We start from the raw sequence: 20,712 nt of genomic DNA, 5'->3' as shown, positions 1-20,712 counted from the left end.
CACCATTGTCACTGTCAAGGGACAATATCACACCAACCACTTCAGGTTCTGGATATAGACGGGAGGCGCAAAGCTGGGCAGAGAGATTCGAAATCCCTTGGCAAAAGCTGCCTGATGCAGTCCAAGACGCTTGTGCCAAAGGGACAACCCCAGCCAAGACTGATCTCCTTGCTGCAGTAAGAGTGTTGTGCCAAGAAATAGCTAAGGTAAATCCCAAACCTGGGAAAGCTAACTTAAATGCTATTGCCAAGAAGATTGTGGATACGCATCCTAGAACCTTCATGGATTCTATAGCACGATATGGCCAGGTGGGGAAAGGGTATGCTACTCTCGCAAATCGCCTCTCTGAGAGATTTGACAACCTGAATCGTTGTAGCAGAGGCAACTCTTTCCGCAGGAAGCTGCTGGAAGAAAAAGAAAATGGAGGTACAACTGGTAGTGCTAAGAGAAAGTCTGCCTCAGTGCTGCAGCAGGATAGCTATGGCTGTATCAGGTGGCACCCTGATCTGCCCGACGGGGAGACTGAGGAAAGCCAGGAATAGCAGAGGTGCTGGCTTGTAGAAGAATACCACCATGGTAGTACCGACACGCCAAGGGTGATTCAAAGTATGACCAGCACCTACCCGTCACAGCACTACCTTATTAACAAAGGTGCTCACTTGTCAGCAGTGAGAGTAAATTGGCCTTTCCTTTTACAGCCAGCATACTTTCTAAGCCATTTTGAATACCTTATGGACTTCAGTTTATTTGAAAGACTTGACCATGAGATGAGCAGTAGGGCAGACAAGATGCTGAGGTACTGTCAATCACAAACAAATGTAACTGTGGCAACAGCAGCAGCCCAGTTGACAATGCTAGCCGAAGTGGTTGGAAAGGTTAGTCCCAAAGTGTATGGCACCCTCTTGCTGCTTCCTCTGATCTTTGGAGAAGATAAAGAAGACCTCTTTAAAACTGCAGAGGTAAGGCTTTCACTACAGCTTTTATAATGAGTGAAAAATAGGAACAATTTATTTTTGGCAAATTTTGCAAAATGATATCACATTTCAGTTAAAATACCTTTGTATACATCAAGCTCTAGTGACCAGATGCTCTTCCTGTTTTAGAGATTTTGGTAAATTTTTCTTAAATGTTTGCTAATTTCTGTAAATATTGACTAGTTTAATTATAAGAAAACAGGATTAGCAAATTTATGTCAAATATAAGCTTGAAAAAACAGAGACCTGTGGTAGGGCTACTATTTAAGGAAATACTGTTCTCTGTAGTACTGTACATTTTAATACTACTGCCTAATTTAACTTAGTACCAAGGTTCTTTTCACAAACATTTAGTAGACTGACAGTATCCAGCATTAACATAATTAACATAAAACGCTTATCTAAGATTTAAAACAGGATTATACTGTAAACAGGAAAATATTCACTAAAGCAAAATATTCATCAACCTTACCAATGTTGCCAGTCCTTGAAGATTTTCCCCAGCAATATGAGCCATTTTGAATGTTGTATTATGGATCACTGAAGTTGGCAGAATTTATACAAATGAATTAAGCACTTATGTGACCGTCAAATTAGGGCTGCGCTGCAGATAAGTTCATATTATAATCCTGATTACAAATCAACTTTTGCTGTCACTTGACCTGCTGTATGTTTCCAGTATTAGACACTAATTTATAAATACATGTAATAGGATTATATAATTTTTTCAACAGGATATCATCACATCTGCTGATTTAGAACAACATGATGACCTACCTCACCCCCATGTAGTCATCAGAGGTAAGATACTTATTAATATATTCTTACTCATGCATACTGTTTTTGTACTTGGATATTTTTTTTTTTGGGGGGGGCTATGTGCATCACATTGTATATGATAATGATGGCCTAAAGTTTGAGATGTTTAAAATATATGGCACCACTGCAGATTATATAATACAATATTCAAAATTCCTTGATGTTTCTGTAAATTTAGAGTTTAGACCTGTGAATTGCTAGACCTCAATTTTGACCATTCAAGGTCAAAATTACACAGTCCTGCATGGCAAAAAATGTGGGCAACTCACACACACACACACAGACGTCACTGAAAATATGATAGCTGCCTCTGATAGAAGAGGGCAGCTGTAATTATTTCTTTGATAGGCAGTTTGCTAAGTACTTTGTTTTATTTGTAACATCAGGAGAGAGATATAAAAGAAAACTACACACTACAGGCTGCAGGGTTCCATATGTGGTTTTGGTCTGACCTGAATTATCAGGGCTGAAAACTTGATAACAGTATTAACAAGAAAATATGCCTCACAAGAACATCAAAATGTACTCTTGTTGTTTTATATTTTTGTAGGAAACCATCCATTTGAAAATAACTGCTATGCAGTTGTAGAAGGATGTATCCTGGCAGAAAATGTCACCCTACGGATGGCAGTTGGTTTGACCATAGCAGCTTATTATAACTTGAACATCACCTACCCAGAATCCATTGCCAACACTCTTGAATTTATTCAAAGGTTTGGAATAGCACTTTCTTACTAACCTGTATTTACGTACATTATTTCTTTTGACCTGTAAATGAAGATGATAAATATGAATAGTTCTTTCCTATGCAAAAGAATACCGGTACTTTGGTTGCTACCCATCAGTTTGATAGAGCCATTCTTAGGACCAAGGTTAAATGTTCCCTACTCACAGTTGGTCTTTCAAAAGTTTTAAACTTGTACTAATCAATTTGCATGTATTTAGACTGGCCGACATGCAAGGCCAGCTGAAGTAGTTAGTTAGTCTTACTACACAGGTCCTCTCTCACATGTCCCAGACCTGTTTCACCATACTAAACTTAAGCTTAGGCCACAAGAAATACAGATTTGTGAATCATCGCTATCTGCATCCAGTCTTGGCTGCCCTGTAAACATTTTTATGGCTTTACTGAAAAAATTTTTAAAAATATTATATGTTAACAGCATGAAATGTATATTTGCTAGAAGTATTTGGTTGAATATTCAGTTTAAAAAGTTATGTCACCAGTAGGCAGAAATAGAAGTACATGGTATTTGCAGCAGAATGACAATTTTTTCTATAAGAGAATTGACATGTATGAAAAATTGAGCGATTTTTGTTGCAAATTGAACAGTGGACTGGTCAGAATAAAAAAAAAAGTGCCCCTGTAACCCACTCTAGAAGGAATAAAAGGATGAGTAACAAAAGATTTGTTCCTTGTGGCCTTATCGTATTTTGTTATAATGCAGATAATTTGAATTGTCAAAATGTTATGAAAAAATATATATATAAAACAGAATTCCAGGATATTATGACTCATTTAACCATGCTTATCAATTTTAGCAGGATCTTCCTTGGCATAAATCCTCAGAGGGGCTCCAAAGTGAGGAAGACCGACAAGAGGAGGCCTGCCTTTAGTACCAAAGTTAGAAAGTTGATAGACAATCTAAGGGATTTTGATAATGACCGGAACATTGACTGACTGACTAATGTTTTTTTAGAACAAATCCTTTTCTCCAAAAACCATTCATTTGAATGTGTCAAGTGGCACAGCAAAATGGTTGTCTAGCTTTCTAGTTTTAGATTTGTTCACTAGATAGGGCTGTTAGCAGTTTTCTTTATTTTACGACTGGTTTTACTTATAAAACCTTTTGTCATCCTAATAGATGACCTTGAAATATCCAAACTGAAGTCAAGAATAAAAAAGCAAATAAAGATGGGGTAAATAAAAAGTTGTTATGGATAGTTGTTCATGTTATATAGGACATGTTAAAAAGAGAAGGGGGGGGGAGAACAAGGAAGTCTTAGTCAAATTCAACAAGAAATTTTCCAGTTTTAAGTAAAATATAAAAACTGAATGCAAAATATGTAGTGAAGAAGCCAAAATGTAATGTAATGGGAATTAAAAGAAGGTTATTATTGGACCCATTAGATAAGGGAGAACTCCCCCTGAACATTACATTGATGAGCACACTGCTAAGCATTCCTTGTATTGCTACCATGTAGTTGATTGGTTTTGCTTATCTGAATTGTGGATTTACAAATTGTTCTCTCAAATATTTATTAGACGCCATGTTAAAAGTATGTATAATGTGCACATACTGGTTTTAAATGAAATAATCCTGCTAATCATGCAGAACAGTTTGTTGTTGTTGAACATATCATTTCATATCTCATGTATCTTGCAAATTTACTGGAATGTTTACATTGTATGGAAATAGTCATAAATACAGCTTACAGATGATGACTTCAAAATTCTTACTGGTATGTGGAAAGGAATACAGTTGACTATATTACTTTTGTATTTGCATGACAGTAGATAATATTAGTTTTCACTTGTTAGTGAACTTGTGAAATATTGCAGTGGTGTATTTTAGTGTCGCATCTGGCATCTGTCATTGTCTTTCATCCCCTCAAACGTGCTGAAATCTTAAGCTATAAACTTTGTCGTAAAACGGGTCTTCTTGTAAAAAAACAATAAACAGATATTTTTGATATGACACATATAAATTCTTAGAATAAGCATTTCTCAAATTTGTTCATATGTTGGTGCCACCTGTCAAATAAGAGGAGTACCAATGTTAATCTCAGGATCTAAAAAATTCATCAGATTTTCCCAAGTTGACATCAAAAAGATGGCCTAGGCCTATACCTTCAGATTTGCCCACAAGATGGTGCCACTTGCAGCTTTCTGATATTATTGTAGGCTTTATGTTAATTTGAAGGGAATTGCTCAAAAATCTTCTGTACTGAAGAAGCCATTTTACTGAATTCATTCATTATGCCTCAGATATGTTCCTAGGATGAATTTATTTTAGATTTATTCATATGGTGGCACCACCTGTCATAGAAGGTGAATAATGCATGAATAGGTCAAAAAACTGAAATGTTTCCTTAAGTGATATATAATGAAGCACTTGCTTAAGCATATATTTCACCCTGGTCCATGTTACTTCTTGTTCTTTTCTTCAGACAAGTTCGCTTTAGACCCACGGGTCTTGTATTTAACATACAACACCAAATATGATATGTATGGAAAGATTGAAATGAGTAGAATCTATATCTTTTGTCAATCTATATCTTTCACCATGTGTCATGTAAAATGTATTAACTTTTTTATGTACATTAAAGAATTTTTATCATAGTTATTACCTTTGTCATCTTGTTTGCCTTAGTTACGCTGATGCAGTGTAATATTAGATCTGTATTGTTCTGTGTAAATGAGGCATGTATTGGCTAAGAAGCTGATGTGTAGCTCTTTATTATTATATTTTTGTTAGGTTTAGTATTTCTTGTTAATATGTTGATAACATTTTTAACACTGTTATGGCAGTTATTTACTGAGATTTTATTTCTGCTTAATAAAAGATGGTCAATAAAAGTTTAAACAACTGCAAGACTTTATGGTTTCTAATATTAAAATTTAACCAGTTAATAAATAGGAACATTGGCATGACATTCCTTGTGTACCATTATTTCATGTTTTCTTGAAAAACAAAATATCAGTTTGCAATAAATATGGAAAATAAACAGGAGTCTGTTTTTTTTTATTTCAAGAAAAAGTAATGTCTTTCTTTCTATTAATGTTATGCTAAAAATGCAGGCCCCGCGCATGTTATCATATTGAGCATTTCTTTCTGTAAAGTAACACCACCATGGTCGTAAAAATTATACACTCCATATTACCGTAAAATTACTCCACATCAGCATAAAAATTACCCTGCCTTCCATGTAAAATTACTCCTATCAGCATTAAAATTACACTACCTTGCTATGTAAAATTACACTGTATTTGCATGAAAATTACGGTGTATTGCCATGTTAAATGACAAGATTTGTTTTTGCAATGCACCGTAAAAATTACACTCCAGTGTAGCGTCAACTCTGCTGCCACTACATTGCAGTGTAAAATTACGAACAATTTCTAACAGTGTACCTTACTCAGAAAAACAGAGGTATAATACCCTACTTCAGTACAGAAATTTCGTATTTAATATCAACAGAAGATTCCTTTGTATATTACAAAAAATGGTTTCATTTATGTTAGATCTACTTTAACAACCGGCTAACTATTGCGATTCTAGCCATATATTGTTCACCAACTAAGTATATTGACATTAATTTCCTTCAAAAATGTGTTAATCGCAAACCCAAACCAATTATTATTGGGAATTTTAATTATCCGCATACAGAACTAAGGGGAAACAGAAACACACGCAGAGGGTTGTGCATAAAAAAATTTCTTTCTAGTAACAAAATGCACCTAATAAACCACCATACACCTACATACTTTTCAGCCGCCAACGGCTCATACGATGTACTTGATTTCATCATAGCACCCAAGGACACAGTAAACAGAACCTCTAACTTTAAAGTACATGATGAAATCACTAGTGACCACTTCCCCATTCTGCGCTTAGAGAGGGTAAAAAGATAGGATATACCTCTGCAAGGCTCTTGAAATTCTACGTGTATACAACCTATATTTTGCTTCATATTTTGTCGAGTTCTTACTATTCACTTCGAGTTTCACGCCAGTAGATACAAAGACAGAAGACCTTTTTACTATTTGAATTAGCCCGAGACAGCAAGTTCAACATCGCTAAACAACGAGGCGACATGCCGAACGGGAAGTCGGAGACCAGGGAAAACGATATAGCGTCTGAAACTGAGGGAGCAAACCCGTCTATATCAAGCACAAAAAGTAAGTCTAGTGACGGTGGCCAAATAGAAATTGAAAATGTAAAATTAAAATCTTTAATGTTTATAGCAGAAAAAGAATTAAAAGCAAGGTTAGCGCCTATTAAAGAAAATACTGTTAGGACTAGAAAAAAAAGAAAACTAGTAAAAGATATTATACTTTCAGTATCTGAAGATAATATAGCTAAGATTACGGGTATAGACAATAATATGCCAACAACTAGCAGTTCAAGCAACCCAAACCCCACCCTGGATATTCCACAACAAACAATTTCAGAGAAAGACGAAGTTCTTTCTGACGACGAAGGCTTCACGCTTGTGCAGACTCGTAGTCATAAAAAACAAATTAAACAAAGAACAACCACCACAGACACACATACACAACGCGTACCAAAATTACCTAAGCACGCAATTATAATCCAATGAGTTCCTGGTAGTTTCAACCAACCACAATTAGCTAAAGAAATATACAGGTGCAAACCTACCACAAAGATAACTGACATTAAGCGTCTGCCTAGAGGCGGTGTTCTGGTTCAAGGACAGGAACCCGCTGACTTAAACAGTCTACTTAAAGCTTGGCCTTCAGACGCGTTCAAAACAGGAAATATTACAATACACCTACCAGGAACTAAACCAACACCTAAATCTTTTGTGATACGAGGTGTACATAATTCAATAGACATAGAAGACATTAAGGAAGCGTTAAGTACACAGAACATAAAACATATTTCAGTAGACTGTATAATTTCAAATATTACTAAAAGACCCACAAACCTAATCAAAGTAGTCACAGACAACAGCCAGGATATCACACAACTCATTAATAATGGTATCACTATGTGGTATCAAAAGTACACAGTAGAACAAACAAAAACACCAGCAGTGGTTGTCACAAGGTGTAAACCGATGCCATAGGTTTGGACATGTAGCAGCAGCATGCCAAGCAAATGCGCCTTGTGTAGGCTGTGGGGAAGAACACACGGCAAATTATGAAGGATGTCAGAAATATAAATCCATTAAAACACACTTGTACGAAATTAAAAATCCCAACACGAACAATTAAGGAACCCATACCTACCACTCCAGCACCACAAAACACAACTACACAAACAAACATTTACGCTGCAGTGGTTAAAACTTCATCATCCAGACAGGAAACACCATCACTATGTGAAGAGGAAATACCAAAACCACCTCAAAACACACAACCAACAACGATTGAAACCACACTGACATCTGCCATAACTTCCACTTTCTCGGAAATAATGGCAGAATATACAAACCCTACAAACACCAACAGACTCACAAACGTAATAGTTAAAATCATATTGAAAAACATACCCAAGTTCTTGCCGCAAATTTTAACCTCCTTCATAAACTCTACTAAACATGGATAACTTCACAGTTCTACACATCAATATCCAGGGTGCTCTTGCTTCCAAGAAACATGAGATTGAAGATACAACAAGCTCCATAAAATCTGATGTAATTATAATTAGTGAAACTCTCCTATATAACTACCATCGATTCAAATTAAACGGCTACTCCATTATTAGACATGACAGGAAGGATAATAGAGATCCAAACAGAGGTCTTTTATTATTGTATAGGACTGAACTTGGTATCCCTTTCAGCAATGAATCAATAATTATTAATGTAAAAACACAAAATCATAGAGACGTTACTGTGGCGAGCATCTACTGCTCGCCTAGTATTGTGTTAGATGTAAATCTATTGAATATATTGTATAATAGCAATTCTAATATTATTATCGGCGACCTAAACAGTAAACATATAGCATTCAACTGTCGCAGTACAAACGCAAATGGCAATTTACTTTTTCAATTTTTGGATGAATCAAACATGACTTTATTAAACGATGCAACACCGACACATATCTCGTACGCACACGGCACCAGTGAAATACTGGACCTATGCCCGTGTTCGTCTAATACGAGTCGCAAATTCGTAAATTTTCATGTTGGTCACGATTTAGACAGTGACCACCTCCCAGTTTGGTGTATCTTCAATCTCACCCCCCACTTAAATAAAATCAGTTAAAGACCAACTGAACTACAAAAAAGCTAATTGGCCAGTTTTTCAAACTCCATTAAATGAAACCTTACCTCCAGAAGTACTACATATTGCCGCGGACGCATCAGATATAGATGCATAGTGTCATATCATCTCTGAGTGTCTAAAACATGCAGCCAACAGTTCTATACCGAAACAAAAACACTTCACAACAACTCACTCATGGCAACCACACAAAGACATAATACACTAAAAAACATACGTATACTCCGCAGACAGTACATTCAAAATCGCAACCCCACACTTAACACAGATAAACACAATAAGGAATAAAATACGAAACTTAATCAGACAACAGAAACAAGAAAACTGGGACACCTTCTGTTCCGATCTAAATCATAAAACTGATCCTAAACAATTCTGGACACACTTAAAAAGATTTACAAATACAGGAACAACAAACAGTATATCCACCATTGGAACTGGATGGAGAAACAGCATACACTAACACACAAAAGCAGAGATATTTCAAAAACACGTTCAAGATACATCATGAACCAGACATGAACAGATACTTTTACAATACAGTCACAAACGTCATTGATCAAAACAGAAGCATTTTTACACCTAAATTTCCAGTCAACACTATTACACACCAAGAAAAAACAAAAGATTGGAGCGCTCATCAACTGATAAAACATCACTGTAACACAAGTCGTAACTCCTTTTAACAACACAAAACACTGGAGCCCCTGGAGAAGATGGTATTCAAGCTATCCTCCTAAAACAAGGCACTCAGAGATTATATGAACACCTACAGCGTTATTTAATCTCTCACTATCAGCAGGATATATCCCCGTTTCTTGGAAGGAAGCAATAATATTAATGTTCCACAAAGAAGGAAAGCCAGCGAATAAACCAAACAACTACCGCCCGATTAGCTTAACCAGTTGTATTGGCAAAGTATTAGAGAGGATAATTAGTAATCGTCTGTCAGTTTACTTAGAAGAAAATTCAAAATTACCAGAAATTCAAAACGGATTTCGAAAATACCGACAAACTTCAGACCACCTGATACGACTTACAGAATCAATTACTGACAGCTTTAATAATAATGAACGCACTGTAGCTTGCTATCTCGACATTGAGAAAGCTTTTGACTCAATGCGGCATAATGGGTTACGTCATAGGTTACATGAAATAGCTTTATCGCAGGAAAATATTCCTTGGCTATCCAACTTTCTGGAAAACCGAAAGTGTATGTAAATGCAGCCCATTTAGGGTCCTTTTCACCCGAAGCAGGAGTTCCGCAGTGAGGGGTTGTTAGCGCTATATTATTTATCACGTATGCGAGTAATGTCTCTGTCGGACCTAAATTTAGGTTTTGCATCACAGTTCGCTGACGATGTAGCAGTCTGGAAAAGTGACCCACTCCGTTAATAGCAGCAACAAACCTACAACTAGTTCTAAATAACATCGAAGAATACTGCCAGAAATACAGAATCAAAATCAATATTCCGAAAACATAAGTGATATTATTCAGCAGACTGAACAAGCTGAAAAAAAGATCCACCAAAACTCTATATGAATGGATCACTTTTACTGACTGCTACATCTGCTAAATTTCTAGGTCTAACCTATAATTCAAAATTAACGTGGTTACCACATATTAAAAAATGTACTGATACGAACCTGGAAAAGAGCAAACTATGCAAGAAGTCTTTCAGGTAAAATCCAAGGAACATCACCAGACAACATACTCAAGCCTTTTCAGGGCTTATCTAGCAATCTCGCCAATGAGAACACGAGTCAACGGTCCGCAGCTTTCGCACAACGACCAACTTACTATTCTGCAATCTACTGCAGCAGACATGCCTTCCTCTGTAGGTGAAGTTTCGAGTGACCTTGAAACGAGCGGCTCATCGGTCACTAGCCCGAAATCCCCCCCCCCCCCCAAGATCGCCTGCCACTTGTGATGACACTAGTGACTGGGAACAAGAAGCTGTCGACCTTGAAGCAAGCCAAGTAGTTGGTAAATCCCCAACTCCTCTACCACCCGCGACAGTTGTAGAAGGAATTCCCGCAACGGTCCGACAGCCCGAGGTCGCGAAACACCTCCAGGCCCTTTTTCCCTCCCTGTGGTTTATTGAAGTTCGCCGCCTTCCGCGCGGCGGACTAGTCATAAAATGTAAAGAGCCGAAGGATTATATTAAGCTGTTGAAACATTGGCCTCAAGAAGCTTTTCACGGAGTAAAGCTCAACATCCACGTACCTGGAGATCGACCGCCTTCCAAGCAAGTGGTGATTCGTGGGCTTGATAGCGATATCAGCCTACAAGAAATCAAAGATGAATTATCTAGTCAGGGCATTACTGCCACCAATTTAAGAGAGAATAAAATCAGCGAAGACAGGCCTCCCTACGCCGCTTGTTCATTTTTCGCTACAAGATGTCACTCTGGGTGATAAATTAATAAAAAACGACGTGACCATGTGGTTTGTCAAACTCCGAGTTGAAGAGTCAAAACAACCCGCGGCAGTCACAGTACTTCAGTGCTTCAACTGCCAAAAATTTGGGCATGCAAGAGCTGCCTGTAAAGCTTCACCCAGGTGTGCGAAATGCAGCGGCATGCATGCAGTCAAAGAGTGCCCCAAAAACAGGGAAGACACATGTTGCGTCAATTGCGGAGGCCCTCACTCGGCTTCCTACCGTGGTTGCCCTAAATATTCTCAAGTCCTAGCCCTTAAACGGGAAAAGTTTCTCAAATCCAATATGTCGGCTAATCTCAATATGATTAAGTCGACGACCCTAAAAGACGATTTGATCACTCCATCCAGTAAGACCGTCAAGCCTACAACCCAGGAGAAAGTCCAGCAGCCCCAGCCAGTTGCTCCATCAGCTCCTACATCTCTCACACGGACCTACGCCGAAGCTACAGTCCGCCGTAGTGAAACAACTCAGAATACGCAGACACATAGACTGCTGATCTCACGTATGGTAACGTTTGTTGCTGAGATCATTATCAAAGTCTGGGGAGGCCAATACGACTCCAAGCAGGAGTTGATCAGAGGAATGGCGAACTCTATACCCCTGTATTTTGAGTTTCAAACTTTTAGCCCTCGAGAATTCGAAGAGATCCTGTCTGAAAAGCTCATTCTTGAACCTAATGAGGTAAGTTCTTAAAAATTTTAGCTGTTAACATTCAGGGCGACTTAAATCACAAGAAATATGAATTACTCCAATTACGTAAAAAAGAATGTATACATTCAATAATCATTAGTGAGACACTTCTTAATAATAATAGTAATTTCAGTCCACCAGGATATCAATGTATTAATAAACCTAAAAGCCCAGGTCGTAGAGGTATCGCTATACTCCACTTGACCCAACTAAAATGTATCATTTCCCGACTTCTGTATCGACACAACTAACGAGTTCATTCTTGCCTCCATAAATCTATCTACCCTAATCAAAATAGCAATCCTTGGTATCTATATTTCCCCTTCCACCACCCCCGAGACGAATTTACTCCTCCAAGTAGTTAATAACTTCCCGTACTCAATTATTAGTGGCGATCTCAATTCCAAACACCGCAATTTCAATTGTAGGTCAATTGACCGAAATGGTGTAATTCTTAATTTGATTTCTCAGCATGACCTCATATTAGGTAACAACAATACCCCAACCCATACTCACCATGATGGGACCCAGGATATACTTGACCTTGCACTATACACGACTAGAATATCCCCCTACATTCAGGATTTCACAGTTCACCATGATATTGGAAGCGATCATTACCCCATATCTGTAACTTTAAATATCGCCGATTCTCGAACCCCAAATACTCAACCATATCTGTTTGATTTCTCTGCCACTAATTGGCACTCTTTCTGGGAATTTCTTGACCGAAATTTACCTCCAGTCATTACTCAAGCTAATGACCCTGAATCTATCAACGAATATTTACTTCACATCACTAACGCAACAACTGATGCTATGCATAAAATAATTCCCAAACGTCGTATCGATAATCATCCAAATTCATGGAAACTAATTAGAGAAATACATTTACTGATCACCAAAAGGCGCAGACTGAGACGTCAATTTACAACTTCCCGAAACCCCAGGATTAAAACTCAAATAAACCGTGTAACCAACCTTATCAGACGTCGCATTAACGAACAAAGAGATCAAAACTGGACCGAGTTTTGTGAATCTCAAGATAATTCTTATAAAAACCCGGCCATATTCTGGAAAAAGTTTAAAAGTATTTGCAACGACAACTCAATCAACAGGATTCCCAATTTAAAACATAATAACATTGTTGCAACTAATGACCTCCAGAAAGCCAACTTACTAGCTGAGTACTATAAGCAGGTTTTCGCCACTCCCAACTCGCCGTAATTTAATCATACTCATCTGTGCACTTTCCAAAATTTCATTCAAAATAATATGGCAGCGTTCAGTTCGCATTTCCCGTGCTGTTTACCCCACAGTAACTTTGTCCACAGCACTGCCCTTCAAAAACTAGCCAAACCAATTACACCGGCTGAGATAAAACTGATTATTAAAACTTTAGAAAATAGTGCCCCAGGTGAGGATGGCATACGAAATATCATTCTCAAAAAAGCATCACCTTTATTCTTAAGACACCTAACAGCTTTATTCAACCTTTCCTTTTATTCAAGCTACTATCCACCTCCGTGCATATCCGCCATAATTAAAGTAATACCTAAAACAAACCCGGCATCCAGCAATCCCAAAGATTATCGACCCATTAGCCTAATTAACAACATTGGCAAATTGTTGGAAAAAAATATTAGCTAATCGTATAACATGGTATTTGGAAGATGAAGAGCTACTCTGAAATACAAAATGCTTCCCGGAAAAATAGACAGACAGCTGATCATTTAGTTCGGTTAACCGAATCAGTTACTCAAGGTTTTAACAGAAATCACATCACAGTTGGCTTATTTTTAGACGTGAAACAAGCCTGTGATTCTGTCTGGCACCAGGGGCTTAAATTTAAACTCTTCCAATTTAACTTTCCGCCCATCCTAACTAGATGGATATCCAGTTTCCTCGATAATAGAACAGCTAAAGTTAGAATAAAGAACGCTACATCTCATACTGTTCACCTCTCAGCAGGGGTTCCCCAAGTGTCTGTACTCAGCCCTCTGTTGTATATTCTCTATGTCAATGATATCCCCTTCCCGCCGCTCAAATATACTTATGCGTCGCAATATGCCGACGATATTGCGGAATGGAGGTTTCACGTGAACCCTCCTCGCTGCCTCGAAAGTCCAAGCCACATTAAATAGGATTACCGCCTGGTGTAATTCCTGGCGGGTAGAACTTAATGCCTCTAAAACACAGGCTATAATATTTAAACGAAAAATTACGAGAAAAATAAATCTCTTTCCAAAGTTAAACAGAAAATGATGAACACCGAAATTAAATTTTCGTCTACTGTAAAATTCTTGGGCATTATATTTAATAGAAAGCTTACATGGACAAATCATTTTCAATCTATTCTTTCGAAAGTAACCAGACATCATTAACAAATCAAATTTCACGATTAGCAGCCACCCCACGCTCTTAGCAGCGATACCTCTCGCCTTATAATTACATACATGCCCTGAATGTAAACTTAAATGTCTAGTCATTCATGTTCCCTTTTTCTTTTCCAGCATCGGGCACTGGTGAGGTTGGTTTCTTTCGGCGCCTCACCAGTGAAAGTGGGTTTTCTCGGGGTACTCCCGTTTACCCCCCCCCCACAACAAAATTCCTGTTACCTTGGATCTATAGATCCCAGCCCTGAAAAGAGGCCTGTCAGAGCACACATTTTAGTCTATCCAAAAGTTTAAAAGTTTAAGATGTTTAGGGAAAAAAATCAGAAGATATGACTTAACTCAGCTGACACACTGCTTGCATCTCTCGGCTCGCTCACTCTGAGAAACCGTCGACCACTTCTTTTCTGATGTATTTCTGATGTAATTCTTCTACCTTTGGTGGATGTGATGCTGAACCTTCCTCGTCATTCTTCGCTGTCTCCACTGGCCGGCAAATTTTCTCAGTTTCTCTTGACGCTCCCCATTAACATTCAGTAAACTATTAACTTCCAGTTTAGTTATTTGCGACTGTCGCGTTAGTTACACAACTAACATGCCACTCTAGCCTAATCTTCCTCTCCCGTAATCAGTTTGTTTATTTATTCTTGCCTTGTGTGGGGTGAAGAGAAACAACAGTTTCTGACCGCCCCTGGTTATTTTTCGTTGAAAGAACGAAATGATAATTTAACCAAAATCCCTACCCTGATTTGGACCCCAAAATCTCGCCATTCGCCTTGCACTTCGACTCCACAGGTACACCCCGATAGCATACGTCGATAAAGCAAGCACCATCCCGCCTCTCAAAAAGAGACTCATCTATCTTGCAGCTAATTACTACAGAAAAGCAAACAACCGTACCCAATTAACAAGACAATTTCCACGAATAGTAGCCATCCCACGATCTTGGCAGCGATACCTCTCGCCATTTTATTACATACAAGCCCGGAATGCAAACTCAAGTGACTAACCATCTATGTTGTTTTTTTACTTCCAGCTTTGGGCACCGGTGAGTTTGGGTTCTTTAGGTACCTCACCAGTACTCAAGTACTCCCGTTTCCCCCCCACAAAATTCTTCTTACTTTGGATTTATAGATTCCAGCCCTGAAAAGAGGCCAGTGTGAGCACATCTTAGTCATCTCCAAATTTTAATATATTAGTATAAAATCATGAGTTTTTACCAAGCTGACGTACTGTTTGCATCTCTCTGCTCACTCCACGTCAACCATATTTCCACTTTCACTACACAATTCTTCGGACGCTTGTGAGTGTTGTGCTGAACTTTCCTCGTCGTCCTTCGTTCTCTCTCCGGGAGGCCGAACCGCCTCTCAGCTTTTCTTGACGCCCCTCCTAGTTAAACATAATAATCTGTCAGCTTCAAAGTCATTCGTGATCATCGCACACTAAAATAACAAACAAGCCACTCCAATTCACTTAATTATCTCCGTAATCATTTGACTAATTTACTCTTGCCTTGTGTGGGGTGAAGAGAAACAATAGTTTCTGACCGCCCCTAGTTAATTTTTCGTTCAACATTTGGAGAACGAAAGGATAATTTAACCTAAATACCTACCAAGTATTCCTTCCTTCCACTTACCTGGAGCTAAACCAACACCTAAATCATTTGTGATACGGGGTGTGCATTATTCAATAGAGACAGAAGACAAAGGATGCGTTAAGTGCACCAAACAAAACATTTCAGTGGACAGAATAATCTCAAACATCACCAAAAACCCACTAACTTCATCAAAGTAGTAACAGATAATAGCCAGATATTACACAGTTCATCAATAATGGTGTCACTATGTGGTACCAAAGGTACACGATTGAACAAACAAAAACACCAGCAGTGGTTGTCACACAGTGTTACCAATGCCAAAGGTTTGGACATGTAGCTGCAGCATGTCAAGCGAATGCGCGTTGTGTGGGCTGTGGTGAGAATCACCAAATTTCATAATGCACTAAACAAAATCCCAAACCCAAATGCTGCAATTGTGGGGAGAAACATACGGATAATTATAAAGGATGCCAAAAATACAAATCTATTAAGACACGTCAAAAACCAAGTTTTTTTAACCTTGAATCAAATATACAAGCTTTAGACCATGGATTCTCAACCGGGGTCTACATGGACCCTAGGGGTCCATGGAATATTTTTGGGGGTCCACAGGCAAAATATAACAAATTGGGGTCCACAATGATATTTTGGTGGTCCATGAAGAAAACCAACTCAGAATGGTTTTTATTATTAAAAATTCAATTTCTATTGTAATTTTGGTTGGACGTGAAAAAAGCTGAAGTAGACATTCAAACGAATTTGGATGTATTTTCTAGATTTTGAAAAATTTCCAGAAAATTGCCTTGAAAGCAATAAAAAAAGAAAAAAATAAGCTATAAGAGCTGGTTTTAAATATGCGTCTCAGGCAGTCGGTTCTTTTCCTATAATATTGTCTGTCTGACCCTCGCCCTCCCATACTAATCTCCTTAGGGAATTTATTCCAGAAATACTTCGATCTGTCAAACCCTTCTAGGGGAAAAATCTATTAAAATGTCGACTTGACCCAAGCAGTTCACTTCAGTTTAACGTTGAACTGCATCGTGAAAAGGTAAGAGATATTAAAAGTTCCTAGTACATTCTTTCGTATTTTTTTTTTTAATTTCTGCATTTCGATAATAAAAAAATTATTTCCCAGTATAAAAAGACTGAAGAGAAAAATGGCAAATTTTTCCCGTTTTGAAACAAATTTCAAATATCAATTCATATCTTGGCAGTTATCTGATATAATTATAAGCTTTGAGGAAGTTAAAAATGTCAATGGTGACCCTAATGATAATAATGAATGACTTGTATAGTTTTTTAATCATTCAAGTTATTTTAACTATAACATTTCTATTTACCAGTTTTCCTCGAACATTTACCATGCACTCTGTTTCTATATACGTGTTTTATTTGTCGAAAAATTTCTAAAAATGAATAGCAATAGTTAGATATTATGAAATGCAATAATTGTATTACCAGCTATATATATATATATATATATATATATATATATGCAGACATCCCATGGCTGCTCCAAGTGAAAACAAGTGCCGACAGTACTCCGTTGAATATTTGTCTTACGGATTTATTCCAACACCACACAATGAAACGAAACCAATGTGCCTCATATGTATGGATGTACTTTCAAATGATAGTATGAAACCTTGTAAACTAAAATCCATCTAGAAAAGAAGCACACAGGAGAGAAAGATAAACCAGTAGAATACTTTAAAAATTTCGTAATAATTTCCAAGCTAGAAAAACAGTGTCTCAATTGTTTAATAACAAAGTGTGTAAAATGAGTGATGGTTTACTGGCATCATATGAAATTAGCAAAATAATAGCAAAGGCAGGAAAACCCCATAATGTTGGTGAAACAGTAATTCTACCAGCAGTGTCTGTTATTATTTCGTCAGTTATGAAACAAAATGCAAGTGAAATTACTAATTCCATCCCTTTAAGCATTGATGAAGTGGCAGAGGATGTAAAAAAACAATTGATAGCCCATTTGCAAGTGAAACAGTTTTCCTTTCAATTTGATGAATCCACTTTAAGAGATAATGAGGCCATTTTATTAGCATATGTTAGATTTAACAATGATGAAGGACCCAAAGAGGAAATGCCTTTTGCTAGAAGTCTTGTGACAGACACAAAAGGTGAAACAATTTTTAATGAAGTTGTTACTTATTTCCAGGAAAACAATATTCCACTCAAAAATATAATCGCTTGTGCTACTGATGGTACACCATCTATGACAGGCAGATACAAAGGTTTTATTGCACATTTACAAAAAGCTGTCCCGGAAGTATTTTGTATTCACTGCGTGATACACCGTCAACACTTAGTTGCAAAAAAAATGAGTGTACGTTTGCATGATGCCCTTACTGTCGTAATACAAGTAGTTAACCATATTAAATCAAATTCTCTCCGAGACCGCCTTTTTCATGAATTATGTAAGCAAAATGGAGAAGAGTTTGAGCGGCTTGTATTACATACAGAGGTGAGATGGCTATCAAAGGGGAATTGTCTTCAGCGTTTCATTGCACTTTGGGATTCTATTGTTTCCTTTCTTGGTAACACACAACTTGGAGAACAGCTGCTTGCAAATAAATGTGATATGTTTTTCTTATCAGATATATTTGAAAAATTGAATTCACTTAATAAATAGCTCCAAGGAAAAGATTCTGATCTGATATCTAGTAAAAGTGCTGTTGCTGCTTTTCTGAGGAAACTAAAGTTGTATAAGAATAATATCAGGCGTCGTGCATTTGAACAGTTTCCTGGTTTGGCCTCTGTTGCCATCGATTTGCAAGATGAAGATCTTGCATTATATGGTGAATATATGGAAAATATGCATGAAGATATGCAAACTCGGTTTAGTGACCTACTCATGATGGTTATACCGACTTGGGTTTCAATTCCTTTCGAAGTTAATGTTGCCGATATAGACATATCTTTGCAAGAGCCTCTCATCGAATTACAAAGTGATGAAATAATGCGTGCAAAATTCAAAGATGGAAAGTACAATGTATTGAAGACAAATGATGTTGCTACAAAGTACCCTTTGCTCTGGGATAAAGCACAGCTCTACGTTATTGCTTTTCCAACATCCTATCTTGTTGAATCGGGATTTAGTCGTGTTTCTCAACTGTTATCAAAAGCTCGCAATAGACTTGACATTGTGAAAACATGTGATGTTCGATTATTATTAACATCGATGGAACCAGATATAAAGAAACTCGCCGAGCAGCATCAACCACAGGGATCTCATTGAATAAATATGCCTATCTCTTTTTTTTTTTCTTATCACACACTTAACTTTAACTGGTTTATCAAAAATTTTAACCAGTGTACATAAATAAATGCTGCAGTGAATTCAATTGCCTGAAGAGCTCTGATCTCCATGGGCTTGACCATGGAAGAAACATGATAATATTGTATACAAGATATTGGTAAAGAATTATTATCACAATAATTTTGATTATTATTATTATAATTGTTGTAGAATACTTTATTTGCTTTAAATTAGTTTTCATTTAAAAATAAAGCTTAATTATATACTATTTCTTTGATTATTAAAACCTCAAAATTTATATTAGTGAAAAATAGAATATTGTCTTCTTATGACCAATAGTTATGAAGGGGTCCACCAAGAAAAAAAGGGAAAAGGGGTCCATTTGTAAAAAAAGGTTGAGAACCACTGCTTTAAACGAACAAGGCATTCCACATACCAATATACAGCGAATAACTTCAAAGAAAACATAAGCACCCACAAATCTTATACATATAAACATAGACGACAGTTACAACATTCTAAAACTAATTAATATTGAAATAACGCTTTGGTATCAAAAATACCAAGTAGAACAGCTCAGAACTCCGGCAATTGTAGTAAAACAATGTTACAATTGTCAAAGATATGGACACGATTCTGCAGCCTGCTTAGCAACACAGAGGTGCTGCGGCTCTGGGGGGAACACCATATCTCCCAGTGTAAAAAAGATAAAGAAACACCCAAATGTTGTAATTGTGGTCAAACACACACAGCCAACTGTAAAGGATGTGATAAATACAAATATATAAAACAACGTATATATCAGATAAGTACATCATCAGAACAGGAACAGCCAAGTACAAATAGGCAACCAAAAACAGACATATTAACAGCATTTATAAAACAACTAAAACCACAAATGCACAAATGTTAAGAGGAAAAAATCCAAGAACAGCACCACATTCCATGAAACAAATGCTAACACACCTGATAAAACAAGCATTATTACTACCATAAAAATTTCCAGAATTTGTAACAGAATACACAAAACGGAACCAAACAACCAACTGCATCGATTTGCTGATTAATATGTTAAAAAAAAAAAAACACATTACACCTCATATTCCATACATAATAACAACACTTACCGGATACATGCTTACAACATAATGTTCACAGTTGCATATATCAATATCCAAGGTGAAATAGCTTCCAAAATACAGAAGATCGAAGACCTTATACAAGAAACTAACCCCCACTTATAATAGTCAGCGAACCTCTAATATACAATAACAATAGTTTTAAAATACCCATGTACACATCAATAAAGAAAGATAGAATTAACAAAAATGATAGAGGCATTATGCTTCTCTACAAAACGGAACAATGAGTTATAGAAATTAGATTGAGCAGTAACAACGAACACGTCACAGTGGATATCCTGCAAAAAAACAAAAGTATCTGTTGCAGGAACTTACTGCTCACCAAATGAACAATTAAACACAGCATTACTCAACATCTTTTTCAACAACCATAACTCCATATAGTTATTGGAGACCTAA

At 37.1% G+C, this 20,712-nt stretch overlaps 2 protein-coding genes across 2 annotated transcripts; both read left to right on the top strand.

Moving 5' to 3' along the window:
• Positions 1 to 536: 536 nt before the first annotated feature.
• On the top strand, positions 537 to 5,417 carry LOC143231612 (uncharacterized). Its single transcript, XM_076466139.1, has 4 exons — positions 537 to 959; positions 1,709 to 1,775; positions 2,344 to 2,506; positions 3,339 to 5,417. The coding sequence occupies exons 1-4, from the start codon at positions 609 to 611 to the stop codon at positions 3,472 to 3,474; spliced, it is 717 nt and encodes a 238-aa protein (XP_076322254.1). The 5' UTR covers positions 537 to 608; the 3' UTR covers positions 3,475 to 5,417.
• A 12,257-nt stretch (positions 5,418 to 17,674) lies between these two features.
• LOC143232578 (SCAN domain-containing protein 3-like) lies at positions 17,675 to 19,150 on the top strand. Its single transcript, XM_076468179.1, has 2 exons — positions 17,675 to 18,376; positions 18,545 to 19,150. The coding sequence occupies exons 1-2, from the start codon at positions 17,675 to 17,677 to the stop codon at positions 19,148 to 19,150; spliced, it is 1,308 nt and encodes a 435-aa protein (XP_076324294.1).
• Positions 19,151 to 20,712: the final 1,562 nt, after the last annotated feature.

Source organism: Tachypleus tridentatus, chromosome 11 (assembly GCF_004210375.1).
Source record: "Tachypleus tridentatus isolate NWPU-2018 chromosome 11, ASM421037v1, whole genome shotgun sequence".
Taxonomy (NCBI): domain Eukaryota; kingdom Metazoa; phylum Arthropoda; class Merostomata; order Xiphosura; family Limulidae; genus Tachypleus; species Tachypleus tridentatus.
The sequence above is the reverse complement of the archived record's forward strand: the minus strand, read 5'-3'. Positions and strand labels throughout refer to the sequence as shown.